General features: G+C 40.9%; 1 protein-coding gene across 1 annotated transcript in view; it reads right to left on the bottom strand.

The window, feature by feature from the left end:
* The window catches only part of LOC145394482 (venom carboxylesterase-6-like), a 145,121-nt gene that overhangs the window by 81,871 nt on the left and 36,605 nt on the right, over window positions 1–26,645 (bottom strand). Inside the window, exons 4-6 of the mRNA XM_080268335.1 lie at window positions 24,540–24,687; window positions 17,119–17,304; window positions 373–509 (exon numbers count right to left, since the gene is read on the bottom strand). Of these exons, the coding sequence (XP_080124461.1) occupies window positions 373–509; window positions 17,119–17,304; window positions 24,540–24,687 (471 nt within the window). The remainder of the gene's footprint in view (window positions 1–372; window positions 510–17,118; window positions 17,305–24,539; window positions 24,688–26,645) is intronic.

Here is a 26,645-nt window from a genome sequence, read left to right as displayed (position 1 = left end):
TTGCTGCTTATTTCACGTAGCTCAGTGGAAGAAAGAAACAATGCTATGGCTTTACATCCTTTCCATACCAGCTCTTCTTGACTAGCGTAATATTCTGTTGTTAATCCAATGCACAAGTCCACATTCAAGATGGAAGGAATATAATTTTAGACCAAATTAAAGGCAGTATGAAAAAAAAAATATTTTCACGTATACTGATTGTGAAGCATTGAATAGGTATACGAATGAAGCTAGATAAATGTTCATGCAATTTTCTATACGACTTTACATTCCCTCTAAGTGTGAAGTACTTGGTAGCGGTGTGGGTTTCGAAAGAGGCCTAAACAACCAATCTTAAATATACAGGATAAGCTTATGATGGTTTATAAATACCTGGTCACTACACAGCCCTGTAGTGTCCCTGCACCCAAACAGTCGCCCTATGTACTCTGCCACCTCCCTAAACGCCGCACCCATCGCCCACGGACTGAACAGTGTGCCAGACTGCATGATCCCTCTTGCGAACAATCCTGAGATGGTAGTCAAGTTGTTAGAGAAGCAGTGATACGAAATTCTTTAAACCAGACTTCACTAATAACACATCAGCTCATACGTATGTCATAAAACGCCTCCGTTATTAAAGTAAGTCGTTGTTAGGTGTATGGAATGTGTTCCAAAATGTCATTAACTGTTACTCTGAAGTGGAGGAAATTGGTAAATTAGTTTTGCAGGCAGCAAGGAATCTTAAATAAGCAATCTCTCCGCAATTTTCTGATTTTTTAATTTCAGATAATAATATATAAAACTGCAACATATAATGAGTAATACGTTATACCATCACACTAATTACAACGAGACAGCCATAGCATATATATATTCAACATGTCATGCACCCAAACACTCGCCCTACTGTATGTACTAAGCCACCTCCCTCCATCTCGCACCCATCACCCACGAATCGAACAGTGTGCCTGGCTGCGTGATCTCTCTAGCAGTCCTGGCCAAGTAAACTCACAGTAGAAATCTACTATTAAACGATAACCTTAATCAGCTTCTGAGAGACAATTCGAATCTGGCATGTCGGGGGTGATCAGGTGGTAATTGAAGAGATATACTTGTACTGTACGAAAGGAAGCTATTTCGATCCCAAGCAGAGGTAAGGAACAATAAGACCGGGCAGACTTTACTGATCATCCACAAACCCACAGGTGTCATACAGAAGCCAGTGCTGATACCATTACACCAGTCGTGAATAAGACATCCTTAGCATGATCCCTCAGGCGAACAATCCCAATCAATCTATGGGTAGAAGATCTGGGGGAACAGCATAGGAACTCCCCTGAATGACGTCATCTGGCTTCAGGGTTTAAGTTCCACATTTTCTAGAGTTTCAAACAACACAGCCCATCATCAGAGACACTGCAGAAATGTTTTACTTTATGCTTATCAACTATACGAGAGTTATTAACATAGATAGTCACTGTCTCATCTGTTCCCCTTGTATTTGACCAGTGGTAATCGATTTTCATCCGGGTATAGAGAAGAATGCTGACAATTAATAGCTATTGACTACACAAGGGCCAATAATGCAAATCTACATTTGCTGTCTCATTCTTTCCAAGAATACGGCCTGAAGTAGTCAGTCCATATCCAGTCAAGAGGACACACATTAATAAGAGGTCTGTTCAGAAAGTATCCGACCCTAGTCTCTAAAAAATAAATAATTAACGGTTGAACTAGGACACTAATCACCCTCAAAGTAGGCCCCCCTCTGACTTGGCACACACAGCCCAGCGTTCTTTCTACTCCCTGAAACATTTGTTGAGGTTGGTTTTCGGTATCTCCTACAGATCCTTCATCGCATTCGTCATGATCTCTTCTCTTGTCTCAAATCGGGAACCCGTCAGCAGAGATCTGAGCTTCGGGAATAACCAAAAGTCACCAGGAGCCATGTCTGGTAAACAGAGAGCTTGCTAGCCTGCAGGATGTTGTGCTTGGCAAAAAATTCTGAATCAGTTGAGAAAACTGGGCAGGGGCATTATCATGGTGCAGCTTCCAACTTGCCGCTTTCCAAAGGTATGGTCTCTTATGCCAATATGTGTCACGAGGATGACGGATAACGTTGACGTTGTAGCGTTTGTTGACCTTCTGGTGCGTATTTGTGATGAACACCACAATAATTGAAAAACTCTGTCAAAATGCGAGTGCATTTCACTTTGCTACGGACCTGTCGTGCTATTTTTGGATGAGGCGACCCAGCTTGTTTCCACTGGGATGACTGCGCCTTGGTTTCTGGGTCATGCCCGTACACCCAAGTCTCATCTCCAGTGATCATACTAAAGGTGATCCAGGAGGCTTCGTACCACCTGCTCTCAAAATTGAGTTACTTCTCTCTTTCATGGCCCTTAATCTTTCCCAGAAGTTTAGCCCAGAGCAGATAAAAAATGTTCGATCTGACCTTTTCCTCTGACCGTGACCTCTTACCAATTGTTCTCAAAATCAAATTTCCCGCCCTTCAGTCTTTCCATGAAGTTTAGTCTAAACTCCATACAAATTACTTGAGTTATAGCACAGAGCATATAAATTTGCCCCGTGACCTTGACCTTTGAGGAATTATTCTAAAAGATAATGGGTCACCCCGTGGCCAACACTCAGCTCTTTCACCAAATTTGGTTCCAACCACATCAGAACTGATTCAGCTATTTTGCATGCATGCAAACAAAACTGGGTCGAACTTCGACTCCTGATACCCTTAACCATTGATTAATTGTTCTTAGATTGAAAATCCACTGTTTTTGCATTACCATAAATTCTTCCGCCAAGATTGCTCCAAATCAGATTAAAGATACATAAGCTGACTTTGTCATGAGACATTGATCTTGGCCATTCTGTCATCCTGACCTATGAGAGAATGTTCTTAAAATTGATCAGATGTATCCTTGGCTTTCTTTAATTCGTTCCTCAGAGTTTGAACTAAATCAAACAAAAACTTATTAAGTTAACGATGCTATGTGACCTTGGCCTTTGACCTATTGTTCTGAAAAACAAGTCAGTCACTTGACTGATTCGCAATTCTTTCACTGACATTAGGTCAAATCAACTCAAACCTGTTTTTGTTATTATAGTCACAGACTCAGGGGTCGATCTTTGACCTTGATTTGGATCTTGACCTTTGACACTGTTTTCAAAATCAAATTCCTTCTTTCTTACCTTCATCTGAACCCTTGCACCAAGTTAGCTCCAAATTATTTATTTTTTTTCAGAGTAGTTTGATAGGTCAAGTTTTATCATAACCACGGAACCCTAGCCTGTGACCTATTAACCTAAAAAATAATAGGTCATCTCCGAGGACGATCCTTACTTCTTTCAATAGGTTTGGTCAAAATCTGATCAACAGAGTTATTTTAATTATTGCACACGCATGCACAATAGAACGCTTTCGCATGCACGCACACACACAGACACTGACACACACACACACACACACACACACACACACACACACACACACACACACACACACACACACACACACACACACACACACATAATAAGCCAAGAAAGCTGTTGGGACCAAAAGCTCCTGGATCTCGTGCAGGAGTTTTTCCTAACACAACATGTAAGGGAAAGCACCAGAAAAAGAGGACTCGATGTACCCTCAATGCTAGATCTCATATTTACTAGGCAAGAAAATGATATTGACAATTTAATATACCACCCTCCATTCGGCAAAAGCGACCATGCAGTACAAAATTGTAACTTCAGGATTGCATATGACATAGATAACAGCAATGAAAGTTACAAAAACAGCCTAAACTATAAAAAGGGACTCTATCATGACCTAAAGAAGTGCTTCTTAGAAATTGATTGGGGAAAGGAGCTTAGAGGACAAGATTTAAATGCTGTATATAAAAAATTCTGTGAACTTAATGAAATAGGAGTCCAGAAGTACATCCCAAAGCACAAAGAAGCAGAAAAGAAAATTAAGAAATGGTTCAATACAGAATGTAAAAAATCAAAAGAAAGAAGAGATTTGTTGTGGAATAGATACAGAAGACACAATAGTGAAAGGGCATATATTAATTACAAACAGGCAAGAAACGATTATACAAGAATAAGGAGGGAAGCCCAAAAACAGTTTGAGGAGGATATCATAAATAAAAGTAGTGATCAATCGAAGCTATTTTACAGCTACATCAGAAGCAAAACCAAAGTAAAAGATAAAATACAATCCATTACGGACGAGGGAATCACCTATACACAAGAGAAGGATATTTGCGAAGCACTAAACAAGAAATTCAAATCAGTTTTTACAGAGGAAAAAAATGTTGAGAGGGATTATGTGAAACATGCATGCCCACACATACTACCAGATTTACAAATATCAGAAAAAGTAATACAGGAGGAGCTACGTAAATTAGACAAAGGAAAAGCAAATGGTCCTGATGAAATTTCATGTTGGGTACTACGTGAATGTGCAAAGGAGTTAAGTAAACCATTATTTTTAATTTTCAAGAAATCCTTGAGTCAAGGTAAACTACCTGATATTTGGAAGAAAGCAAATATTGTTCCCTTATTCAAGAAAGGGAATAGACAAAATCCACTCAACTACCGACCAGTATCACTAACCGGTGTTGTAAGCAAGGTATTAGAAAAGCTTATAAGAAAAGCTTGGGTAAATCATCTAGAAGAATACAATATGATAACAGAAAGACAGTTTGGTTTCAGAAAAGGAATATCATGTGTTACTAATCTGTTGTGCTACTATGACAGAGTAACAGACACATTTCAGGAAAGAGAAGGTTGGGTGGACAGTATCTATTTAGATTTCAAGAAAGCATTTGACACAGTACCACACCAAAGACTTTTATGGAAACTGTACCATCAAGGAGGAATTCGAGGGAAACTGTTTTGTTGGATGCAAGATTTTCTCATAAGACGAGAAATGAGAACAGTACCAAGGGGAAATTACTCATCATGGAAAGAAGTGACTAGTGGAGTACCACAGGGCTCAGTGCTGGCACCAATCATGTTTTTAGTGTATATAAATGATATAGACAATAACGCTGGAAATTAAAGCTATTTAAATATGTTTGCAGATGATGCAAAAATACAAATGAGAATTACTAACATAGACTCTTGTAAAGAGCTACAAGAAGACTTAAATAAACTTCATGAATGGAGTAATACATGGCAAATGGAATCAATATAGACAAGTGTCATGTAATCAAGTTTGGTAAAAGTGGAAAAAGACCTGATTGGGACTATACGTTATGAAATAAAACCTTGCAAACATCATAAAGACAGAAGGACCTAGGTGTGATTATCAATAGCAGACTATCTCCGGCAGACCACATCAGTGAGAAGATACGGAACATGCATACAGTGCTTGCAAATATGAGAATAGCATTCACATACATAAATGAAGACATGCTAAGAAACGTACTAACATCATTCATCATGCAGACCACATCAGTGAGAAGATACGGAACATGCATACAGTGCTTGCAAATATGAGAATAGCATTCACATACATAAATGAAGACATGCTAAGAAACGTACTAACATCATTCATCATACCAACCCTGGAGTATGCATCAGTAGTCTGGAGTCCTCATCTCAAAAAACACATAGACAAGATTGAAAAAGTTCAAAGGGCCGCTACAAGATGGGTACCAAGCTTAAGGGATCTAAGCTACGAAGGAAGACTAAATAAACTGAATCTACCAACACTACAGGAGAGGAGGAAAAGAGGTGACATGATTATGCTATATAAATTCATATCAGGGACGGAGAAAATAGACATAAATGATTACTTAACCTATGGGGTAGCATCAGCAAGAAGACACTGCAAAAAACTGCATAAGAAGAGAGGTGATTAAGACGTAAGGAAATTTAGTTTCCCAAATAGAGGAATTGATCAGTGGAATGCACTACCGAATGAAATAGTGCGTGCCAAAACAATTCACAATTTTAAGGATATGTACGATAAATATGGTTTAAGACACGGGACAGTACGAGCTTGACTCATTCCTGTAAAGATACAATTAGGTAAGAACAATTAGGTAAGAACACACACGCACACGCACACGCACACACACATGCACACACACACACACACACACACACACACACACACACACACACACACACACACACACACACACACACACACACACACACACACACACACACACACACACACACACACACACACACACACACACACACACACACACACACACACACACACACACATACACACACACACACTTCGATTCTTAGTAGTCTGTTATTGAACCACAGATATTGTCCCAAACATCGCACAGGAGGACATTCTTCCTGGCTGGTAGCTGTGCTGCTTGCTCCAGTAGTTGACGTTCATGTGCCTGTCTTTTTTGCCTGGAATCTTGATAACGCTCTTTGACAATGCTATTTGCTCCTTGGCAAATGCTGTGTGCCCGGCCATGTGATCTGTGGCAAGTTGATCCCAGCTGTTGATGTCAATGCTCCAGTTTTTTTTAGTGTCTCTTACAGTGGGTCTTTGAAACTTTTACGTTGCTCACCCTGCTTTTGTGCGCTAGTGTCTCGCTTGGCATATGGGATTTGCTTTGACAGACGGTTATCAGGCATGCGTATGATGTGCCCGGTCCATCTCAGTCTTCCCTGTGGGAACACTGCCTCGATACTAATGGTGTTGGCTCGTGTTAAGACTTCTTGGTTGGCGAACCTGTCTTGCCAGCAGATGCGGAGGAGGGATCTCAGTTTCTTTTAGTGGAACTATTCCAGAGGGGGATGGTGATTCCTGTAGGTTGTCCAAGTCTCACAGTATACAGAAGTGAAGTATGGACGATAGCATGATATACATCTAGTTTTGTTCTGATCAAAATGTCTCTATGAAAAAAACGCTTCCTCTTACTTTGCCATATGGAGCATTATCTTTCTTGAGCCTATTTTCTATCTCTTTATCGAATGTTGCATCGTTTGAGATAGTACTACCTATGTATATAAAATAAGGGATAACTTTCAGTTGCTGCACATTGATGGTGATATGTGGAAGAGGAAGATGACAATTAGGCAGATGTTGGAGCATAACTTTTGTCTTGTTGACGCTGATATTTAGAAAATATGCAATGGTGCTTGTGAAAAACATTCAGTAAGGGATTGCAGGTCTTGTTCTGAGTGATTGCATTTGAGACACGTGTGCGTGCTTTTAGGCTTTGTGGGTTAAAAAGTTTCCCATCAGTCCTCAAGGAAATTACAGTGCCGTCAGTGGAGTTTTTAAATCTCTCTGTCATCATTACTGTAAAAATGAAAAGTACAGAGTTAGTGCAAGCATGCAGCCTTGTTTGTTTCCATTGTCAATGGCAAATATGTGTGAGTAATTACGTTGCCCCTCAGGTCTTGGTGGAGGAATCTTTTGACAAATATTGGTGGACAGCCATAGTTGCCAAGAATAGCCTACACAACACTGCATCTCAAGTTAGTCTTAAATGCATTCGTTATGTCGACAAAGACAGTGCAAAGTTGTATCTGCTGCTCCCAATATTTCTCTTGTGTTTGTTCGATTGCAAGTATCACGTTTACAGTACTTCACCGAAGTCGAAAACCACAAGGGGGTTCAGAGAGGACGTCGTCTGTAATATGCCCTTTTAGTCGATTAAGGGGGATTAGAGATAGTACTTTTCCTCTTACAGCTAGAAAAGTTAATCCTCTGTAGTTCCCACATACAGAGCAACTACCTTTCTGTTGTGGATCAAGACTATGCCTACGTCCTTTAAGCCTTGAAGAATGTCATCCTCACCCAAATTCTGCTGAAAAGAGTGACAAAAGAGGGGAGAAATCTGGACTTCCAAACTTTAGAATCTCGGCACATATGTCATTTGGTCCAGCTGCTTTGTTGTTACAAAGCAGCTTTAATGTATGAGAGTTTGGCTTCTGTTGATAAACGTGCCCTGTCGTCTCTATACCCATTTCAAAGCCAAAGGTGGCTGTTGTGTATATGTACGCAACAACTTATCTTGCTCTCGTGTTCCTGAACGTCTATCTATCTATCTATTGCCAGACGCCTCAATCCCATTTGGGGTGGCCACAAACAAATCGCCTCCAAGTCGCCCTGTCCCCCGCCATTTCACTGCCCTGCTCCCAACTCACACCCCCCTCTCATATACCTCTCCACCCCATCCCTCCATCTCATCCTCGGCCTCCCCCTCCCTCTTTCCCCCTCCACCTCACTCACATACACTCTCTTCGTCAGTCTCTCACCCTCCATCCTCTCCACATGGCCAAACCACCTCAGTGTGTTCCTCATAACGCTTCCTATCACATCCACATCCACACCACAACGCTCCTTTATATCCTCATTCGTCAGCCTGTCTCTCCACGTGACTCCACAGGCTCCTCTTAAATAACTCATTTCCACTGCTCTCACTCTTGACTTGTGTCCTTCCAACAATGTCCAAGCTTCACTTCCGTACGTTAGAGTTGGTATCACAATACTGTCATGTAGTAACTTTTTCACTTCCATGCTCACTTCCCTGTTTCTTATCACTGCTTTCAAGCAACCAGCAACCTTTCTTCCCTGCTGTACCCTTTCAAGCACTTCACCCTCCAAACCTCCATCCTTACTCATCACACTACCCAAATACTTAAACGTACTCACATTTTCCAATTCCTCACCATCTAACCTCGCTGTACCTTCACTAACTTCACCTCTCTCAAAGACCATCACTTTACTCTTCCCTACATTCACCTTTAGGTTCCGTTTCTTACACACTCTTCCAAACTCATCCACCAAGCCTTGCAGCTCCCCTTCGTCTTCACTCAACAACACAGTATCATCTGCAAACAACATTACAGGGAGTTTCCAAACACTATCCTCTCTCACCAGGGCCACTCCAACATCCACTACCCTACCTTGTACCTCTTTTATTACCCCATCCATGTACAGATTGAACAACCATGGAGACATGACACATCCCTGTTTCAAACCAACTTTCAAAGAGAAAAATTCACTTAGTTCACCATCCACATGAACGTGATTTTTCTTATTTCTCCACTCTCTGGCTTCGGCTTTCCTGTCATTCTCTGACTAAATATATCTGTGCTGTTTACTTATCCCCTGATTCTACTATGAAAAATTCTTCAATTATCTTACTTCTACGATGGAACACATCCTGTCCATTTCTCCCTTCTCTGAAAGCTCCATTCTAGGAGATTTCAATGTTCACCACCACCTTTGGCTCTCCTCTCCTTTCACTGATCCACCAGGAGAACAAGCCTACATCTTTTCTCTCCTTAATGACCTTGTGCAGCTTGTACAGCACCCTACCTGTATCCCTGACTGCTTTGGAGATAGTTCCAAAATACTTGACCTCTTCCTTACAACTAATCCTTCTGCTTACACTATTAATCTTTCCTCTCTGTTGGGCTCCTCCAATCACAACCTTATTACCTTAACTTGTCCTATCACTCCAGTACGGCCTGTGAACCCTCCAAAGAAACGTCGGTTGAGGCACTTTGGAGCTGCTGCTTGGGAGGCCCTCAGACAGTACTTCTTTGATTTTCTCTGGAATATTTATTGCTTCCATGGCCATGAGCCATCGGAGTGTGCCTCACGCATTATGGAGGTTAATCTCTAGGGCATGGAAGCATACATTCTTTTCTCATATCTTTTGACTAATGCAAGAAAGCCTTGGTTTAATTACGATTGTTCCAATGGTGTCCACAACAAGAAGAGGGCCTATAAAAGGTACCAGAGCCAACCCATCCATGGATCACATCTTTTTTATGTTTCTGCCTGGAATCGTGCTAAGTCTGTTCTTCGTTCTGCTAAAAATAATTTCATCTGTACTAAATGCTCTGAACTCCCCAACTCGAATTCTTCCAACTCCTGGCACCTTGCCAAAACCTTTCTAACAACGTTACCTCATCATCCTTTCCTCCTCTTTTCTACTCTGATGGCTCTGTAGCTATTTCTTCTACTGATAAAGCAGATCTCCTTGCTCAGACTTTCTCCTCCAATTCCACCTTAGATGATTCTGGTACTGTTCCTCCATCACTTCCCCCTTCTGATTTCCTCATGGCTGACAATGAAATTTCTGCAGCTAATGTATTCTCTGCCATCACTGGTCTCAGTACTAACAAGGCATATGGGCTTGATGGGGTCCCTCCTGTTATGCTCCAGAACTGTGTTTCTGTGCTTACACCCTGCCTAGGTAAGCTCTCTCGCCTTTGTCTGTTAACTTGCACCTTTCCTTCTTGCTGGAAGTTTGCTCTCATTCAGCCATTCCTAAAGATGGGTGACCATTATCTGCCCTCTAACTATCCCCCAATTGGTATAACTTCCTGTGTCTCAAAAATTTTCGAGTCTACCCTTAACAGAAAAATTTTAAAGCATCTTTTCTGTCACAACCTACTTTCTGATCGTCAGTATTGGTTCCATCAGGGACGCTCCACTGGCGATCTTCTCACGTACCTTTCAGACTCCTGGCCATCCTCCTTTCAGGACTTTGGCGAAAGCTTTGCCATTTTCCTTGACATCTCAAAGGCTTTTGATCGAGTCTGACAAATTTTTAATTTCCAGACTACCCTCTTGCTGTTTCTATCCTTCTGTCTGTGCCTTCATCTATAGCTTCCTTTGTGGTCGTTCTATAGCTGCTGTTCTAGACAACCACCGTTCTTCTCCTTGATCTGTCAACAGTGGTGTTCCTCAGGGCCCTGTCCTATCACCAGTTTTCTTCCCTTTATTCAACAATGACCTTCTATGCTGTACATCTAACCCTATCCACTCATATGCTGATGACTCCACCCTTCACCTTTCCATTCGGTTCCCGCAACGTCCATCTCAGCAGCTACTTCAACAAACAAGGGATAAGGCTATGGCATACCTAATGTCTGACTTGGCTCGTATCTCTGACTGGGGTAAAAATAATCTTGTTGTTTTTAATGCATCAAAGACTCAGTTCTTACACCTATCAACCTGAGAAAATCTTCCACAGGATTACTCAATATCCAGCTCAGTCTTGCATCATCCATAAGCATACTGGGGGAATCATTCTCTCGGGACTTATCTTGGAAAGATCATATTACATCTCTTGTAAAATCTGCTTCAAAGAGATTAGGTGTGCTAAGCCGACTTCGTACCTTCTTTACCCCTGCACAGATGTTGACTTTATACACGGGTTTTATTCACCCCTGTGTAGAGTACAACTCTTATGTGTGGGGAGGCTCCCCACATACAGCTCTCAATAGGGTGGAATCAAAGGTTTTTCATCTCATAAACTCTCCTCCTCTTACTGACTCCCTTGAACCTCTGTCTCCTCGCCGCATTGTTGCATATTTCTCTCTCTTCAGTCGCTACTTTAATGGTCAGTGCTTCTCTGAACTGTTTGCTTGCATCCCTCCACCTCTACAAAGGGCACGTAGCACCCGTCTAGCAACAAACTCCCACCCTTTTTCTGTCCAACTCTGTAATGTAATTGTTAACCGTTACTCCCAGTCCTTCATTTATGCAACAGGTCAACTCTGGAACTGTCTCCCTCTGTATGTATTTCTTACTACCTATGATCTCCAGTCTCTCAAACTCAGTGTGTCCAGGCTTCTCGAAATGAACGGATCTTGAATTGAACTCATTTTATTTATTTTTTTTTTCTTGGAAAGAACGGTTTGTGGTCTCCTGGCCTTTGGTTCCTTCTTCCTTGCATGTAAAGAAAAAAATCACGGGGTTTTGTGAGACTGCAGCCAGAGCGTTTGGATTGACCGTGGGTGCCCGTAGAGAAGTGGACTTTCCACCATGACAAGATTCTCTCACTGTTGTTTATTATAAGGTGATCTGACTGGAACTAATGGGTTTGGGTTGAGACCATAAACGGCTTTTAGATTTGCTTATAGTCTGGTGGCAGAATGGTCATTTTCGGGTGAACCTCGTTCCGAGACATATACAAAGTTTCATTGCATTTTCTGATGCTTTGGGATGTCATCCCAAAGCATCAGAAAATGCAATCAAAATAATAAAATGCACCCAGCTGGCATGCTTGAGGATTTCAAAATGGAGGCGAAATCCAATATGGCCGCCTGCATGAATGATGATGCTAATTAAACATGTTTAGCGTTTTCATTTTGTAATTTTCTTCATACAGTAATAATATTAACTTTTCCTATCAGAACATGCACTAAACAAAATGCTAGTGGTTATGCCAGTTATGCAAGGTATGCCTTGTATTATTTTCATTCTATAAGCAAACTGCCTGATGAAGTGGTTCAAGACTTCATGGACGGAGGTCATGTATTGTGACCTCAATCAGGCATCTGGAATGGCATCTGGTCTGACCAGCACATTGACAAAACTTTCATGCGTTGTGGCCATAGTCCAGGAGAAATTATAAGAATAACCCATCAAACAGCAGCATTGAAAAGATGGGCTCTTGGACTACATATCTGCGCTCTGCTGAAAAAAGATGTTGTATCCATGCTTGATGGAAACGCACAATCCACAGTCATGACCCATAAGGAAGAAGGTCCTTCAAGGATACAAAGTGATGAAGTAGACAGAGCAAAAATTCGGGAGAAGCTTCAAAGCTGCATAGATCCACTGAAAAGAGAGTGCCATCCACCTGGACTTATTAATGTGGTTACAGGTAGGATATGTGCAGAGCATGTCAGTGTTGACAGGGCTGTTGAATTGGGAGCAGCTATGATGAAAACATTTGAGGAAGGATGGCCACAGAGTTTTCACAAGCCACTCACAAGACCAGTTGTGCTCATGTCAACTTCAAGAGAAAAAACTAAAGTGGACAATATACCTGCGTATGATACCACATTGATCTATTCAAGAGTGCTTTGTCTTCAAACCTCTTGGAACATCAACATGAGATGTTCTCTCTTATGACTTGGCTGCATTTCCACCCTCAGTATTCGAGGAAAAGACAGGTGATATGAGGCTGTCACCTTCAAAAGCCACCGTGAAAGCCAAAATCCAAGTGGAAGTATCTGATCGCAGAACGGTCCAAGCTGATGCTGTAATACTTGATGGGTGTGCAATTCTCTGGGTTGTCAAATGGCCAAGCAAAGGTTTGTGCAGTACAACCCTAATGACAATAGAATATTCTGGTCAACTCTTAATTCTTTCAATAATAACTTTAACAAGTCATCTTCCATTCCCCCACTAAAATCTTCAGATGGCAATATTACAAATGACCCACGTGGGAAAGCAGATATCTTTGCTAGTACCTTTGCCAGAAACTCTACCATAGATGATACCAGCCAGAATGTCTCAGTACTGGAACTTGATTCTCCCGAAATTGCCCCTCTTAAAATACAGACAAGATATGTAAAATCCATCCTAGACAATTTACCTACCAACAAAGCTCCAGGCCCAGATGGAATTCCGCCAATTGTTTTGAAAAAGTGTTCCCCTGAACTTGCCTCTGTTCTAGCTAAATTATTCAGACTATGCATACGTACTTCTTTATTCCCAAATTCATGGAAAGAAGCCAATATCACCCAGTTCCGAAGAAAGGAAGTTCGTCTAACCTCTCCAATTACAGACCAATAGCTGTCACATCTTCTCTTGGTAAGGTATTTGAAACTTTAATTAATAAGCATATTGTTAAACATCTTGAATCCAACAACTTAATTAGTGATAGACAATACGGTTTTCGCCACGAAAGATCCACCATTGACATATTCATTCTCTTAACTCATACCATCCATCAATCAATTGATCTTTTTGGAGAAACTCATGCAGTAGCTCTTGATATCTCTAAAGCTTTCGACAGAGTATGGCACCGTTCCCTGCTGTCCAAACTCCCTTGCTATGGACTAACGTCTTTTGTTCCTTTGATTTCTTCTTATCTTAGTGACAGGAAAATAAGAGTAAAAGTAGATGATGTATATTCGAATTTCCACTCAATTAACGCCGGCGTGCCGCAGGGATCAGTTCTGGCGCCAACCCTATTTCTGGTTCATATTAATGATCTCTTATCTGTCACTCACAATTCCATTCACTCATATGCAGATGACTCAACACTACATAGTTCATTCACACTGAGACATCTATTTACAAAGTCTAATATCTCTACCTCTCAACTCAGTACAGCCATCTCCATAAATCAAGATCTATCTACAATCAGTGAATGGGGACAAAACAACCTTGTCTCTTTTAATGCTAGTAAAACTAAATATATACAATTTACTAATAGACAGATATTGCCAGATTCGTACATTACCTTCAGTGCTACTAATATTTCCATCTCCAAAAGTATTGAAATTCTTGGTGTCTCACTTAACAGTGCCCTCAGCTGAACCTCTCATGTCAGATCACTTGCTAAAACCGCCTCAAAGAAACTTGGATTATTGTACAGAGTCCGTAACTTCTTCGCCGATGAGCAGTTAGCTATAATTTATAAGTGTCATGTGCGCTCTCAGCTTGAATATTGCTCACCCTTGTGGAATGGTTGTGGAGAAGTTGCATTAAGACAACTAGACAAAATTCAGAATAAAGCTGTTAGAATCATTAACAACCCTGCCATTACAAATAAACTACCTCCCATGCAAGTAAGAAGGAATGTTGCCTCCCTTGCATTATTTTACAGATATTTTTTTGGCAAATGCTCAGACGAAGTTGCGTCCATGGTGCCACCTCTCTATGCCTTCCCTCGTGCTACACGGGCATCTGGTAGCGCTCATGACTGGAATGTCACTCAACCATATTGCAGAACTTCTGCCTATCAGAATTCTTTCATTCCCCGAACTGCATCTCTCTGGAACTCGCTTCCCCAGAGTTGTTTTCCTCCAAATTTCAACCCACAACTGTTCAAGTCTAATTGTTACAGATATGTTATGAACAGAGGACACCAGTAATCTGGTGTATGGATTATTTTTTTTTTACCCATTTGTTTTTCCTTCCTCCGTTCTGTTATTTATAAAAAAAAAAAAATAACATATGTCATTGTCATTTAGCAGCAAACACACATCTGGTCTTTGACAGATGTCACAGTGGGAGCATAAAAGAGGCAACACGAGCAACTAGAGCTGGGACGGAAGCAAGTAGATGCCACAGACTGTCACTGGCAACACCTCTGCCACCACAGAAGGTCTGCTTATCTGTTACACACAATAAATCCCAGGTGCTTAATCTCATTTGTGAGTATCTGTGTGAGCACACTGATTTACTGCCACACAGTGACAAACACCTTGTGATTACAGGTAAGGAACCAATACCAGTAGAGCTTTGTAATGGAATCAGAAAAAGCAGGCCTGACTAGCACATTACACATGAGGAAGCTGATGTTATTGTGGTGCAGCAAGCTGTCCATTTGGCAAGGTCAAGAAGACTCAGCATTAGAACTGTTGCTGATGACAAAGACATATTTGTCCTGCTATGCCACTTCTATAAGCAAGAAAATCTTGCCTGCAATATAGTAATGGTTAGAACAAGCCCATCACGATCAAATGCAGATATCAAAACAACAGTTGTGCAAAATCAAGATGTTCTCAACAGTCTGTTACCTGCCCATGTTCTTAAGGGATGTAACAGTGTTTCATATTTATGGGGTATTGGTAAAGGACCAATGTTCAAAGCAATAAAGGGTGGAAAGACACTTACTAGATTAGGGTGGCAACAAGAAGAGCCGACTGATGATACTGCTGAAGCCACAAATTTCATTGTAGCATGTTATGGCTTTCCAAATGAAAACAACATGATATCTTTAAGATATACTGTGTGGCAATCAAAAGATGGGCAATCTTCGGCTCACCACAGCACCAGAGCTAAAAGCTTTGCCACCAACAACAGAAACATTTGAACAATATGTTTCCAGAGCCCATTTACAGGTAGCAATTTGGAGAAGCTCTCTTGATCTAGTCACCAGAAATGAACCCTCTTCATTATGGGTGGACCAAGGATCCTGATTCAAACATGTAGGATCCAACTGGCTTGCTACCTGACGTTTCTCCTGCACCACTTGGTATCCTAAAACTGATCAAGTGTGGGTGTGAATCCCGCACCCTATGTTCAACTGCCCGTGTAACAGCACAACTTTCTTGCTCAATGTTTTGTGCTTGCCATGGAACTGACTGCCACAATCCTCAAAGTAAATCAAGAGTGTCAGTCGAAGAGGAGGAAAGTATGGAGGAAAGTATGGACATGGAAATGACAGACACTTAATATATTAAATGTAAATGCGTTTAGTTTATCATAGTTTTTTTATTTATAAGCAACATATATTTTTTATGCAAAGCATTTTGATCAATTTTGAAGGGCGTAATTGGTCTAACATTCTGATATAAGGGAAATGAACATTTTAGTTGTGAAAAAGATTATGGTTTAAATATGTTTGTTTCAATAGACATGTTGAGTATTTAAAATGTTTACTGACAGAAAGACCTAATTCTCCATCCTTTCCCTGTTTAGTTTGTTAAGAAAATGAAATATTGTGGTAATACCTGGTGATAGTCTAACAGGGTACGGTAATCACATTTGGTGCATTTTATAAGCAATAATAACTAACTGAGTAACTTTTCTTTTCACAGTTTACACATACATAATATACTGTGTTATGCATATAATTTCTTGAAATAATTCTATATTTAAATAATATAATATTAGTAAAACTAGCGACAGTAGTAATCAAATAGTGGAATTTTTCTTTTTTTCGGGAGGCCATTTTGGATTTCTGCCCATATAGCAAAATGCTCAAGTGTATCATCTGGGTGTAATATTCATTAGTAGGGTCCAATGTATCAAAAAATGCGATAAAACTTTGTATATGTCTCGGAACTAGGTTCAGTGAAATTCCTCCAGACTAGTAGAGGTTTCTGCTGTTATGGTAGCGCGCGCGCACACACACACACACACACACACACACACACACACACACACACACACACACACACACACACACACACACACACACACACACACACACACACACACACACACACACACACACACACACACACACACACACACACACACACACACACACACACACACACAAGAGGGTAGCAGCCTTGCCCTTGGATCGGACTGTATGAGCTCTCAGCTCCCTTCCGGGAGGGTGGAAGCTGACGATCACGACCATCAAGTGATCCTGACCGACCCAGCGAATTACACACAAGTATTAATGGCAATCTGACCTTCAGAATGAGGGGATAGGTAATGGAAGTGGACGGAGGCCCCTCCAGCACTCTCCCCAAACAGCGTCACTTTCGCTGGATCGCCACCAAAATTGATAATGTTCTTCTGGATCCATCGTAGTGCCATCGTCTGGTCCTTCAGCCCGAAGTTGCCCGGCATAACGGAGTCCTCCGTCGACAGAAAGCCTGGTGGTGACAGGCTGTGTTAGATATATACTGAGATGTATTCTTAGTGGCTGGAACACTTGTAAAAACTACTTTATTAACCCCTTTTTTCATATTACACATTAAGCTGGTGGTGAAGAAGGACGTTTCATTTGAAGGCACTGCTGTCAGAGGACAGTTCAACTGGCTGGTTATGCGAGTCCCTCAACTACTTCCTTATCCCACACCAGAAGGACAGTGGACTGCAAGAGAAGGGCAACGTAAGCCAACAGTCCATCGGGTTCAAGTTTTAATTCAGCCTGAGATAACAACAACAGCAGCAGCAACAACAACCTCTTCAACCTGATATAGCACTTTTTGATTCATTCTATCTTCCTCCAAACAATATTACTCAGCATAGGAAAAAAATATTATACTGCAAGTGTTATTGAAGGAGAAATTTAACTTTTCAAACTCGAAAAAAGTTTCCAAAGCTGAATATAATCCTCTGAATAAAGCAAGAATAAACTCGTCGAATACGTCATCACAGTGAAGGAGTCTGCACTCTCTTAAATGTTAAATGTATCTATTTCACTTTAGTAGCATGCAAGAGTATATTAAGGTCCTATATACTGTAAAATAATACGCTTAACGAGAGGTGTTATGCAGTCTCCTGATAGAGAAAGGTCCAGCCCGACACTACTAATCGTACTTTACCTGAGGCTTGCAACTGGAGCCTAACGTAGGTGCTTATCACTGCAGCTGACTGGATATCGGTCTGAATGGCATTCGAACCTACGAGATGTCTCCACTGTCTTTCCATTTTTTTTTCTTTTTTTTCCAGTTACAAAAGAATCTGGCACCTGTTCTCGGTTCTATGATCTCATAATTCCGGGTCATACAGACGACCGACGTGTCGGGAGATATAATTTAAGATATATGCTTTACCAATGTGTTTCCTTCGCTAATAATCTCTTTTATGGCTTCGTTTATCAGTGCAGATCAGCACTGTCATTCATGTGATCTGCAACTGAAAAACTAAGAAATGCAAAGATAGTGAAGACATTCCGCAGGTGTAAATGCCACTCATTCCGGCAGCCAGTCAGAGGCAGCGATAAGCACCTGGGGAAGGCTCCATATGCAAACTTCAAGTAAACGCAGTATAGCTAACGTTCCACCATAATTTAGGTTAGCTGGCTGTTCAACTGCCTCACGATTTGAATGAAAACATTTTAAAGAACTGTGCAACACAGCTTGGGTCATCTTGAGGTACTTCATGATGTCATTTTCATTAAAGAGTAAAGTTCATAAAACCTAAATGAGAAAGAATACTCAATGAATAAATTTAGAAAAATAATAAGTAAATATATAAATAAATAAATAAATAAAAATTGTGCATACAAGAAATGCCAGCTTATGGCGTGACATTAATTTTGAGCGGATGATTACCCATTATAAATGGTTCTATGTTTAATGCAGCTGCCTGCAAAGTTATGTTTTATTCCAATCCATCCATAACTTACTAGTAGAACATATTAGTTTTGTGAGTTAAAACCAACAGTTAGTTAAAAGTAACTGTTAATCTAACCAAACAGATTATAGTGTTTACATGTAAATTTATCCAAAATAATCTGGTTATGGGTTACTGAAGGTCAGCAGGAGGAACAGAACTTTTGCAGGGGACTGTACATGACATGCAAATTAATAACTGCATTTTAGGCTGTTTTATTTGATTTTGGTGACAAGAAAGATAAGTATACAAGTAGACGTACCTTACACCTCCACGTGTGTCTGAACTTGTATATCCTATCAAATGCCCATTACAGGTCACACCAACTAATGATGCAAATGGTACAGTTCTGCAGTAAAATTATAAGAGATAAACAACAGAGCCCCTTATGTTTCGTTCCACGGATTTGATAGCAGCATGATATATAGAGCCGAATGAAGGGAAAAAAATAGGATCATTCTCAATCGATTAACAAATTCACCTTTATGGCATATTCAGAATTATGATCCATTTCAATCCGCCAGCTTTTTTTACTTAAGACTCAGTTTATCCTTTGGTCACATTCATGGTCCTTATCGTCCCTCAGTCTTTCACATTTCTCTCGGTAACCAACTGAATGATTTCTACCAAACTAGATGGAGCGCACTGTATGCGTGTGTGTGTGTGTGTGTGTGTGTGTGTGTGTGTGTGTGTGTGTGTGAAACATTGGGCCTATGATGTCCTGCTAAAAGTTTCAAGACCTTGAATGGCCAGAACACTGATGTCTGTCCCATTTTGAGAAACCTTTTAATGGGTGTACGTTCTGCTCTCCTCCTTCTTTATCTGGTTCCCCCACCCCCCACCTCACCTATTAGTGTAAAACAAGATTGGGATTACTGATGGATTTATTTGCTGTCAAAACTTAGTTATAACTCGGAGACACCGAACACCATCACTTTCACTCAGCCCTACCTATAACTCGTTCATTTTCCATCCATCCCTCTAGGAAACTTAGGATATCTGATACCTCCCTACAGTATTTGCATATTATTTCTGTCCATGTATCACGCCGTTAAATTAAGACACAAACTAAATATGGTATATGCCTTAAAAAAAAAAAATGAAACCCTTCACGGTACTTACAACACACCTATTACTTTCCTATATCGTAATATTTTCTTAATTGCAATACACAGTACTATGCCCTCCATAACCAACACAGCAATACGCATTACGCAACACCCAACATCGTTCATGTCACAAAACACCTCACCCACCATCAGATAACATTAGTGTACCATAATATCACACATCACATCGCATACACAGCCTGTACAGTGCAACGAGGCTGTATCTACACACTTCAGGCATTGGTCGAGAACAAGCTGACGTTTGCTCCAGCAAATTCCACCACCACACCTATCTGCAGCAATTAGGAGAACAGGTACTTCCCCAACATGACACTTAACAATGCACTTGCTCCCCCTCTCCCCCTCTAAGATCCTTGGAGTGACACATGACTCAGTGCCCGCTTTCAAGGGTCATATACAAGACATTAAGTGGCGCCTCACCCCCAAATCCAACTTACTTTCATGGTCAGGTTTTGGGCAACAAACGTTACATTCTCCCTACTCTATAAAATCAGTATAATGGATCAGTGATGTCCTATGCTTCCCCGACATGGCACTTATCCTATCTGACACCCACTACAACACCTTGCACACCATACGAAAAAGTCTGTATGCAACATTGCTAGCTTCGTCAAAACCACTCCCACAGCCCACTTACCCTTGAAACTAAAGTCCTCTCAGTTTGAGGATATCTTGATATGAAAGGCACACATTCTGTGTAGCAGTCTTTGCTAACACGCAACACCCATCATTACATAATAGAGCCACACAACACAGCCAGACACAAAAATACATTCACCAATCAGTACAGAGGTTGCCTTCAGTTTTACTAGGCCAAGGTTCGAATCCCCGGTGGGGCAGGGAACATTTTAGGAAGCTGAATTTCACTGATGCAGACCTCACCGATCTACCAGGATACCCACCTACATGTGGAAAAATTATCCCTAGAATATCAATACACCAGTCCTGTATGAGGCAGCCATAGCATGTACTTTATATGGGCGGTGGGTGTTATCGCCGATGTAGTGACATGTGAAGGTGTATGGAATGTAGGAGGACCACTGGTCCTTGAGAACAGCCTGTGAAGCCTATGCCCAGAGGCCGACAAAAAGAAAAAAAAATCCACATTCAGACATTCCAGTACACTTATCTCATGGGCAGAGTAGTACAATACTTAGATGGGAATCTATGTTACAAGTTCCCTCTCCCCCTATCCCGACATCCACCCATCAGATGCATCCTTTCAGAGCTGACTGAGTTAAACTACCTAGGCTTAGATCAGGGCATCATCCAGCCCTCCATAGTTACAAGACCATCAGGTGTAAGTATCATGAGGGGATTAGAACAAAACCGCAGGAAGCATGGGAAGCTGCAGAGAAGACTCAGAGGTGGAGGGAGATGCGGAAGGTCGCAGAGGAAGAAGAAATGAAGATTGATAATAGGAGACAGAAAACATGTGACAGTAGGGTACTTGATGCATGCCAGACTCTTGTTTCATTCTCCATGGAGTACCAATGATCCATTATGGGGTATGAGGTGAGAAAAGGAGGTTATGACAAGAGTGTTAGTAAGTGTAACATTAATTTTAGTAGAATATAATGAGAGGGAGCACTAATGGGTGCATCTTTAATTTTAAGTATCAGTGACGCAGGTACGGGGCAAGACAGTGATCAAGGAAGTGTATACAAGGACAGACATTAAGGGTGACCAGATCAGAAGAGAAACAGAACCTGATCAGAGGGGACAGACGAGAGCAGTGTCCGAGAGACAGCATTTCTGTTGTGGGAGGCAATCACAGCCATGGATAGCGCAGTGCTGGTGAGTAAAAGTCAGTGAGATCAGGGGAGACTTGTGGTTATACAAGGCATGAAAACTTCACATGCTCTAAGCATCGTTCAACTAAATGCCAGTTAACTTCTGCTCAAGGAATTAAGCAATTCTATAAGAGTAATTATAGTCACACTTGTCCCTGATCGTAGGGAGAGTTAAGAGTGATTATTCTTGCAGTAAGTAAGAGTTCCAGGGAATATACAATACTCTACAAAGGAGTCATTATGTTAACTGAGTTACATTTAATGTGTTTGATATTTATGTAATTGAGTTAAATTTCCATCTATTGAGTGACTTCTTCCATTGGTCGCGCTAACCTAACGTAACTGTCTTGTCCAGTTAGTAAGAGTAAGGGAGAAAGTGTATTTGTGTTTTGGAACCTCAATGTGTGGAGCAACTTTCCCTTGTAGTCCGGGAGGAAATTGGGACAGGTTTACAATGTCATGTTGTTCTAACTTTAAAGTTGCATATTCTCTCTGGACGTGTCTCATTATTCGCTACTGCTTTTATTCTCACGCTGCCAGTCCCTATTAATAGCAGTTAGTTATTGTGCTCATTAAGATGAGTGCTCAGCATGTAAATGGATACTGGGTAGTGTAGGACACAATATGTGCCCCACTTGTAGAATTATGAGCCACGTCACAGACGCAACATCATGAGCAGAAGGAACCCAAGGGACTACTCCGGTTGTCGGCAGGTCAGCAGGGCCAGGCTGACTGGGGCTGAGCAACAACTTCAGCAACCGCACATGTTGTACTAAAACGATCAACTCCCAAATTACACTTTTGTATACACTGCACTACACTACACCCACCATTACGGTTAATAATGTAGTGTAGTGTAGTGTGGCTGTTGATCTAAACACGTGTGATTGATAGTGGGTGTATTATCTTGTAGCGTGGAAAATGATGCTCCGCTTGTAGAATAGGTCCACACAGCATAACCCACACTGTGGATGGAACACTGCACTACACATACTAGACAAAGACGCAGACTCAACATCAGCGATGTAGAGAACCACTGGGACTATCTCAAAGGAGCAGTTGCTTACCTAATTCGACGGGTGTGCTGGGTCAAACAGACTGGGGTAGAGGAACAACAACTACATCAAGTATATCCACATCACGCACAGTAAACTACACCCATCACCACGCACAGTAAACTACACTCACTATCACTCGCACTGTGCTACACTCCACTAAACATAACTCTTAGTACATGTATCATCCACGCAATCATCACCCACACTACACTATACAACACCCACGATGACTCCCAGTACCGTCCACTACATCCACATAAAACACCAATGGACTGCAATATTTTCCACTTACTAATACCGACAACCCACTACAGTACATCTACTTTCATAAGCACAGTTTTAAACTACTCTACACTACAGTCATCACCCACACTACACTACACCTATGATCAACACTACTGCACTATCTCCAACATCACCCACATAACACTACACCCACCATCACTCATATTACACTACACCCACCATCACCCATATTACACTACACCCACCATCACCCATATTACACTACACCCACCATCACCCATATTACACTACACCCACCATCACCCATATTACACTACACCCACCATCACCCATATTACACTACACCCACCATCACCCACATTACACTAAACCATTACTACCTACACTACACTACACTCCAACCACCCTCACCCACAGTGCAATCACCAACACCCACACTACACCACGATCAAGCAAGGATTTAGGGGTTTGGGGAGGTGGGAGGCGTATGCTCCCTTATTTTTTGGCAAATCAGTAATTACTTAAAGTAAATGAACAGTGTTATTTACCAAAGTTTGCAATAAATATCTCCTATTGCGTTTGCCCACATTACCGTACGTCTGTGATAATAACAAACGAGATAAGGAATTAAATTTTGAATTTTTAAATGCATCAAGTTGTATTCTGCTAAGAGCCACACCCTTTGTTCCCAGTGTACTGGATCCGGCCCTGCTACTAGTTGGGTTCAGTAGTTGCCATATGTTGCTGTGCCAGTGACAATTAAATTCCATGTTTGCCAAATTTTTCAGCTAATTTCCAAAATATTAAAGCTTAGCACCTTTAAGAGTACTCATGGTTATAGCTCAGCTTCAAAAACCAGTCTCCCCCTTTTGAAATCCCCTTGAATTCTGGTGGTCATATATATTCTATTCCTAAGGCTACCGGTCGACAATATTCAACTTTGGAATGGCCCCCCGCACTGAAGTGGGTAAATAATGCTGTATCTAACCACTCTATAGCTCATGCAGTCTGTTTCAAAAAACGAATGCTGACTGGTGACACCAGAATTTATTTGTAAATGCGTCACCTGACAGAATGAATTAGACACTGCGCTAGTCTATTCGTTATGAACAGAAACCCGCACCTACAAGGTATTATTTCAATGTTAGAGTAGAATTGGCTGAGGTTAGTATTAAATAAGGTTGGTTAAGACTGCTTGGTTAGGTTATTATAAATATAATGGGTTAAAATTTTGTGACCTGTCCTGGTAGACTCAGTAGGATTCTCGCACTGAAAGAAGTTTTAGCAAAGTAGCCTTATTATGCACCCAAAGAAAGTATACTTCAAGCTCAGAACACTCTCAGGCCATTATGACTGTCAGGTGAATAAAATCGTCACATGTTAGCTGCAGCAGAATACTCGATTTTATCAAACAGGAGAGGGTTAATGACACCAGTACACTACTTCCCTGTGACTCAACCGAATAAAATCATCAGGATATAACTAACAGAACAATGGAGTTGTATTGAGTGAGAGTCAGGCTGATCATGTCCTACCCCACCTAAGATGCCCAGGCGGTACTGGAGGACGACCAGGACGACGTCGCGATCGAGGATGACATCAGGAGAGTATCGAATGGCTCCTCCGGCGAAGAAAGCACCGCCGTGGATGAACACCAGCACTGGCAGACCTGCACCGCCATCACCAGGCTGCGTTGGCATGGTAGTATAATAGATCAAATGTCATGAACCAAAATTTCTACTCACTCTTTACCCTTATCCATGGCTGGAGGGAAATTGTAGTTTAGGTTTCATCCTGTGCGAAGACGTGATGGTAGTTAGAAGCTTTGAATGACTGCACGAGGAACATTTGGAGTTGAGTGATACTCGTGCAGTGACAGAAGCTTCGAATTACCAAACACGGGTCTTCCTGTGTGCAACGCAGGCTATAACTTCATACCAGTTAGTTCAGGAGAAATTATTACTTAAGACTATTACCTACAACAAACGTTGTTACCTCTCTCTCTCTCTCTCTCTCTCTCTCTCTCTCTCTCTCTCATGTATATACATATAAATATGTATTGTCATCATTACCATCAGCCATTGCAAGCCCACTGCTGAACAAATGCCTCCAACCTTCTCCACGAATTCCTTGACTGAACCAATCTCTGCCAGATTTTAACTACAAACTTCTCTATCTCATCTCTCCACCTCCTGCTGGCCTTTTCTGCTAGGCTTGTAATCTCTTGGAGTCCAGTCAGTCAGCCCCTTGCTCCATCGGTTATTCCTTATTCTTGCTACATGACCTACCCATCTCCATTTCTGTTCTTTTATAACATCTATAATGTCTTTGACTTTAGTCTGATCTCTCGCCCAAGTTTGTCGCTTCCTGTGTCTCAGAGATATTCTAACACCGACCTTCCCATTGCTCTTTGGGAACAGATTAATTTGTTTTCCATTGATTTAGTTAGTTTCAAGGTTTCACAATCGTGCGTCATAGCTGAGATTTTACATTCGTCAATTCCTTTATTTTATACATACTGGTATACAGTTCATGATGTCTTTATGTTTACCGAAAGCTTTCCGTCACACTATAATGCGTTTTTTTTTTTTTTTTCGTTTGCCATGAAATTGATTAAACGCAGTTAGAAAACCCTTGAGGTGCATAATGCCAGTATCGTATCAAATCCCCCAAAATTTTCAGTTACATCTGAAGCGAAAAGGTAATAACTACAAAAACCGACCCCTAATCAGAGATATTGGAGAGCATACTGATGATGAAACTAAAAGGGCGATAATTTTCAATACCGATACTTTCATCACTTCGGTATTTATAATAGAAAATATCCATTGGATTCATGCAATTTCCCCAGTTCCCATAGAAAACTGCAACAAATCGATGACATTACAGTTAGTGAAGGCGATGTTCTACTTGCAATCAGCAAATAAATGGAAAAAATAAAACACCGGAACAGGATAAAATATCTCCAAACATATTAAAGAAAATGCAGAATGAAATATCAAAGCCGTTATCTGAACTTTCCAACTTATCACTAAAGAACAATAAGGTGCCATACCAATGGATGCTTTCCAACGTAACCCCGATATTCAAAAAGGAAGGAAAGCACAACCAGAAATTTACTGCCCAATTAGTTAAACATCCGTGGTTTGCAAATTCCTTGAAACTATTATCAGAGACAAGTTTGAGAAACAGTAACAAACTATCTCATTAAAGATTTGCAGCATGGTTTTCGGAATAATCACTACTGTATCACGAATCTGCTGGACTTTTATAACGATGCACTGAACATGTAAAACGAGATTAAATATGTCGAAGTTGCCTATCTCGATTTTGAAAAGCCTTGTGACGAAGTTCCACACAAAAAGCTTTAGACTCTTTCAAAAGCTACAGGCACATGGTTTCAGTGGCAGTGTCCTCAGGTGGATCGAAGAGTGGCTCAAGACGAAAGAAGTGAGTTGTAATAAATGCAAAAGAATCAGACTGAAAAGACGTTACAAGTGGAATACCACAGGGATCAGTATTAGGTCTTATTCTTTATATATATATATATATATATATATATATATATATATATATATATATATATATATATATATATATAAAATAGATAATGAATGGAGGAAGGAAAACAAAAGAAAATAAAAGT

The sequence above is a fragment of the Coenobita brevimanus genome, chromosome 27, assembly GCF_032717465.1.
Source record: "Coenobita brevimanus isolate Jiangsu-jjx chromosome 27, ASM3271746v2, whole genome shotgun sequence".
In the NCBI taxonomy this organism is placed as follows: Eukaryota; Metazoa; Arthropoda; class Malacostraca; order Decapoda; family Coenobitidae; genus Coenobita; species Coenobita brevimanus.
Note: the sequence above shows the minus strand (reverse complement) of the source record. Positions and strands in the feature narration are given on the sequence as shown.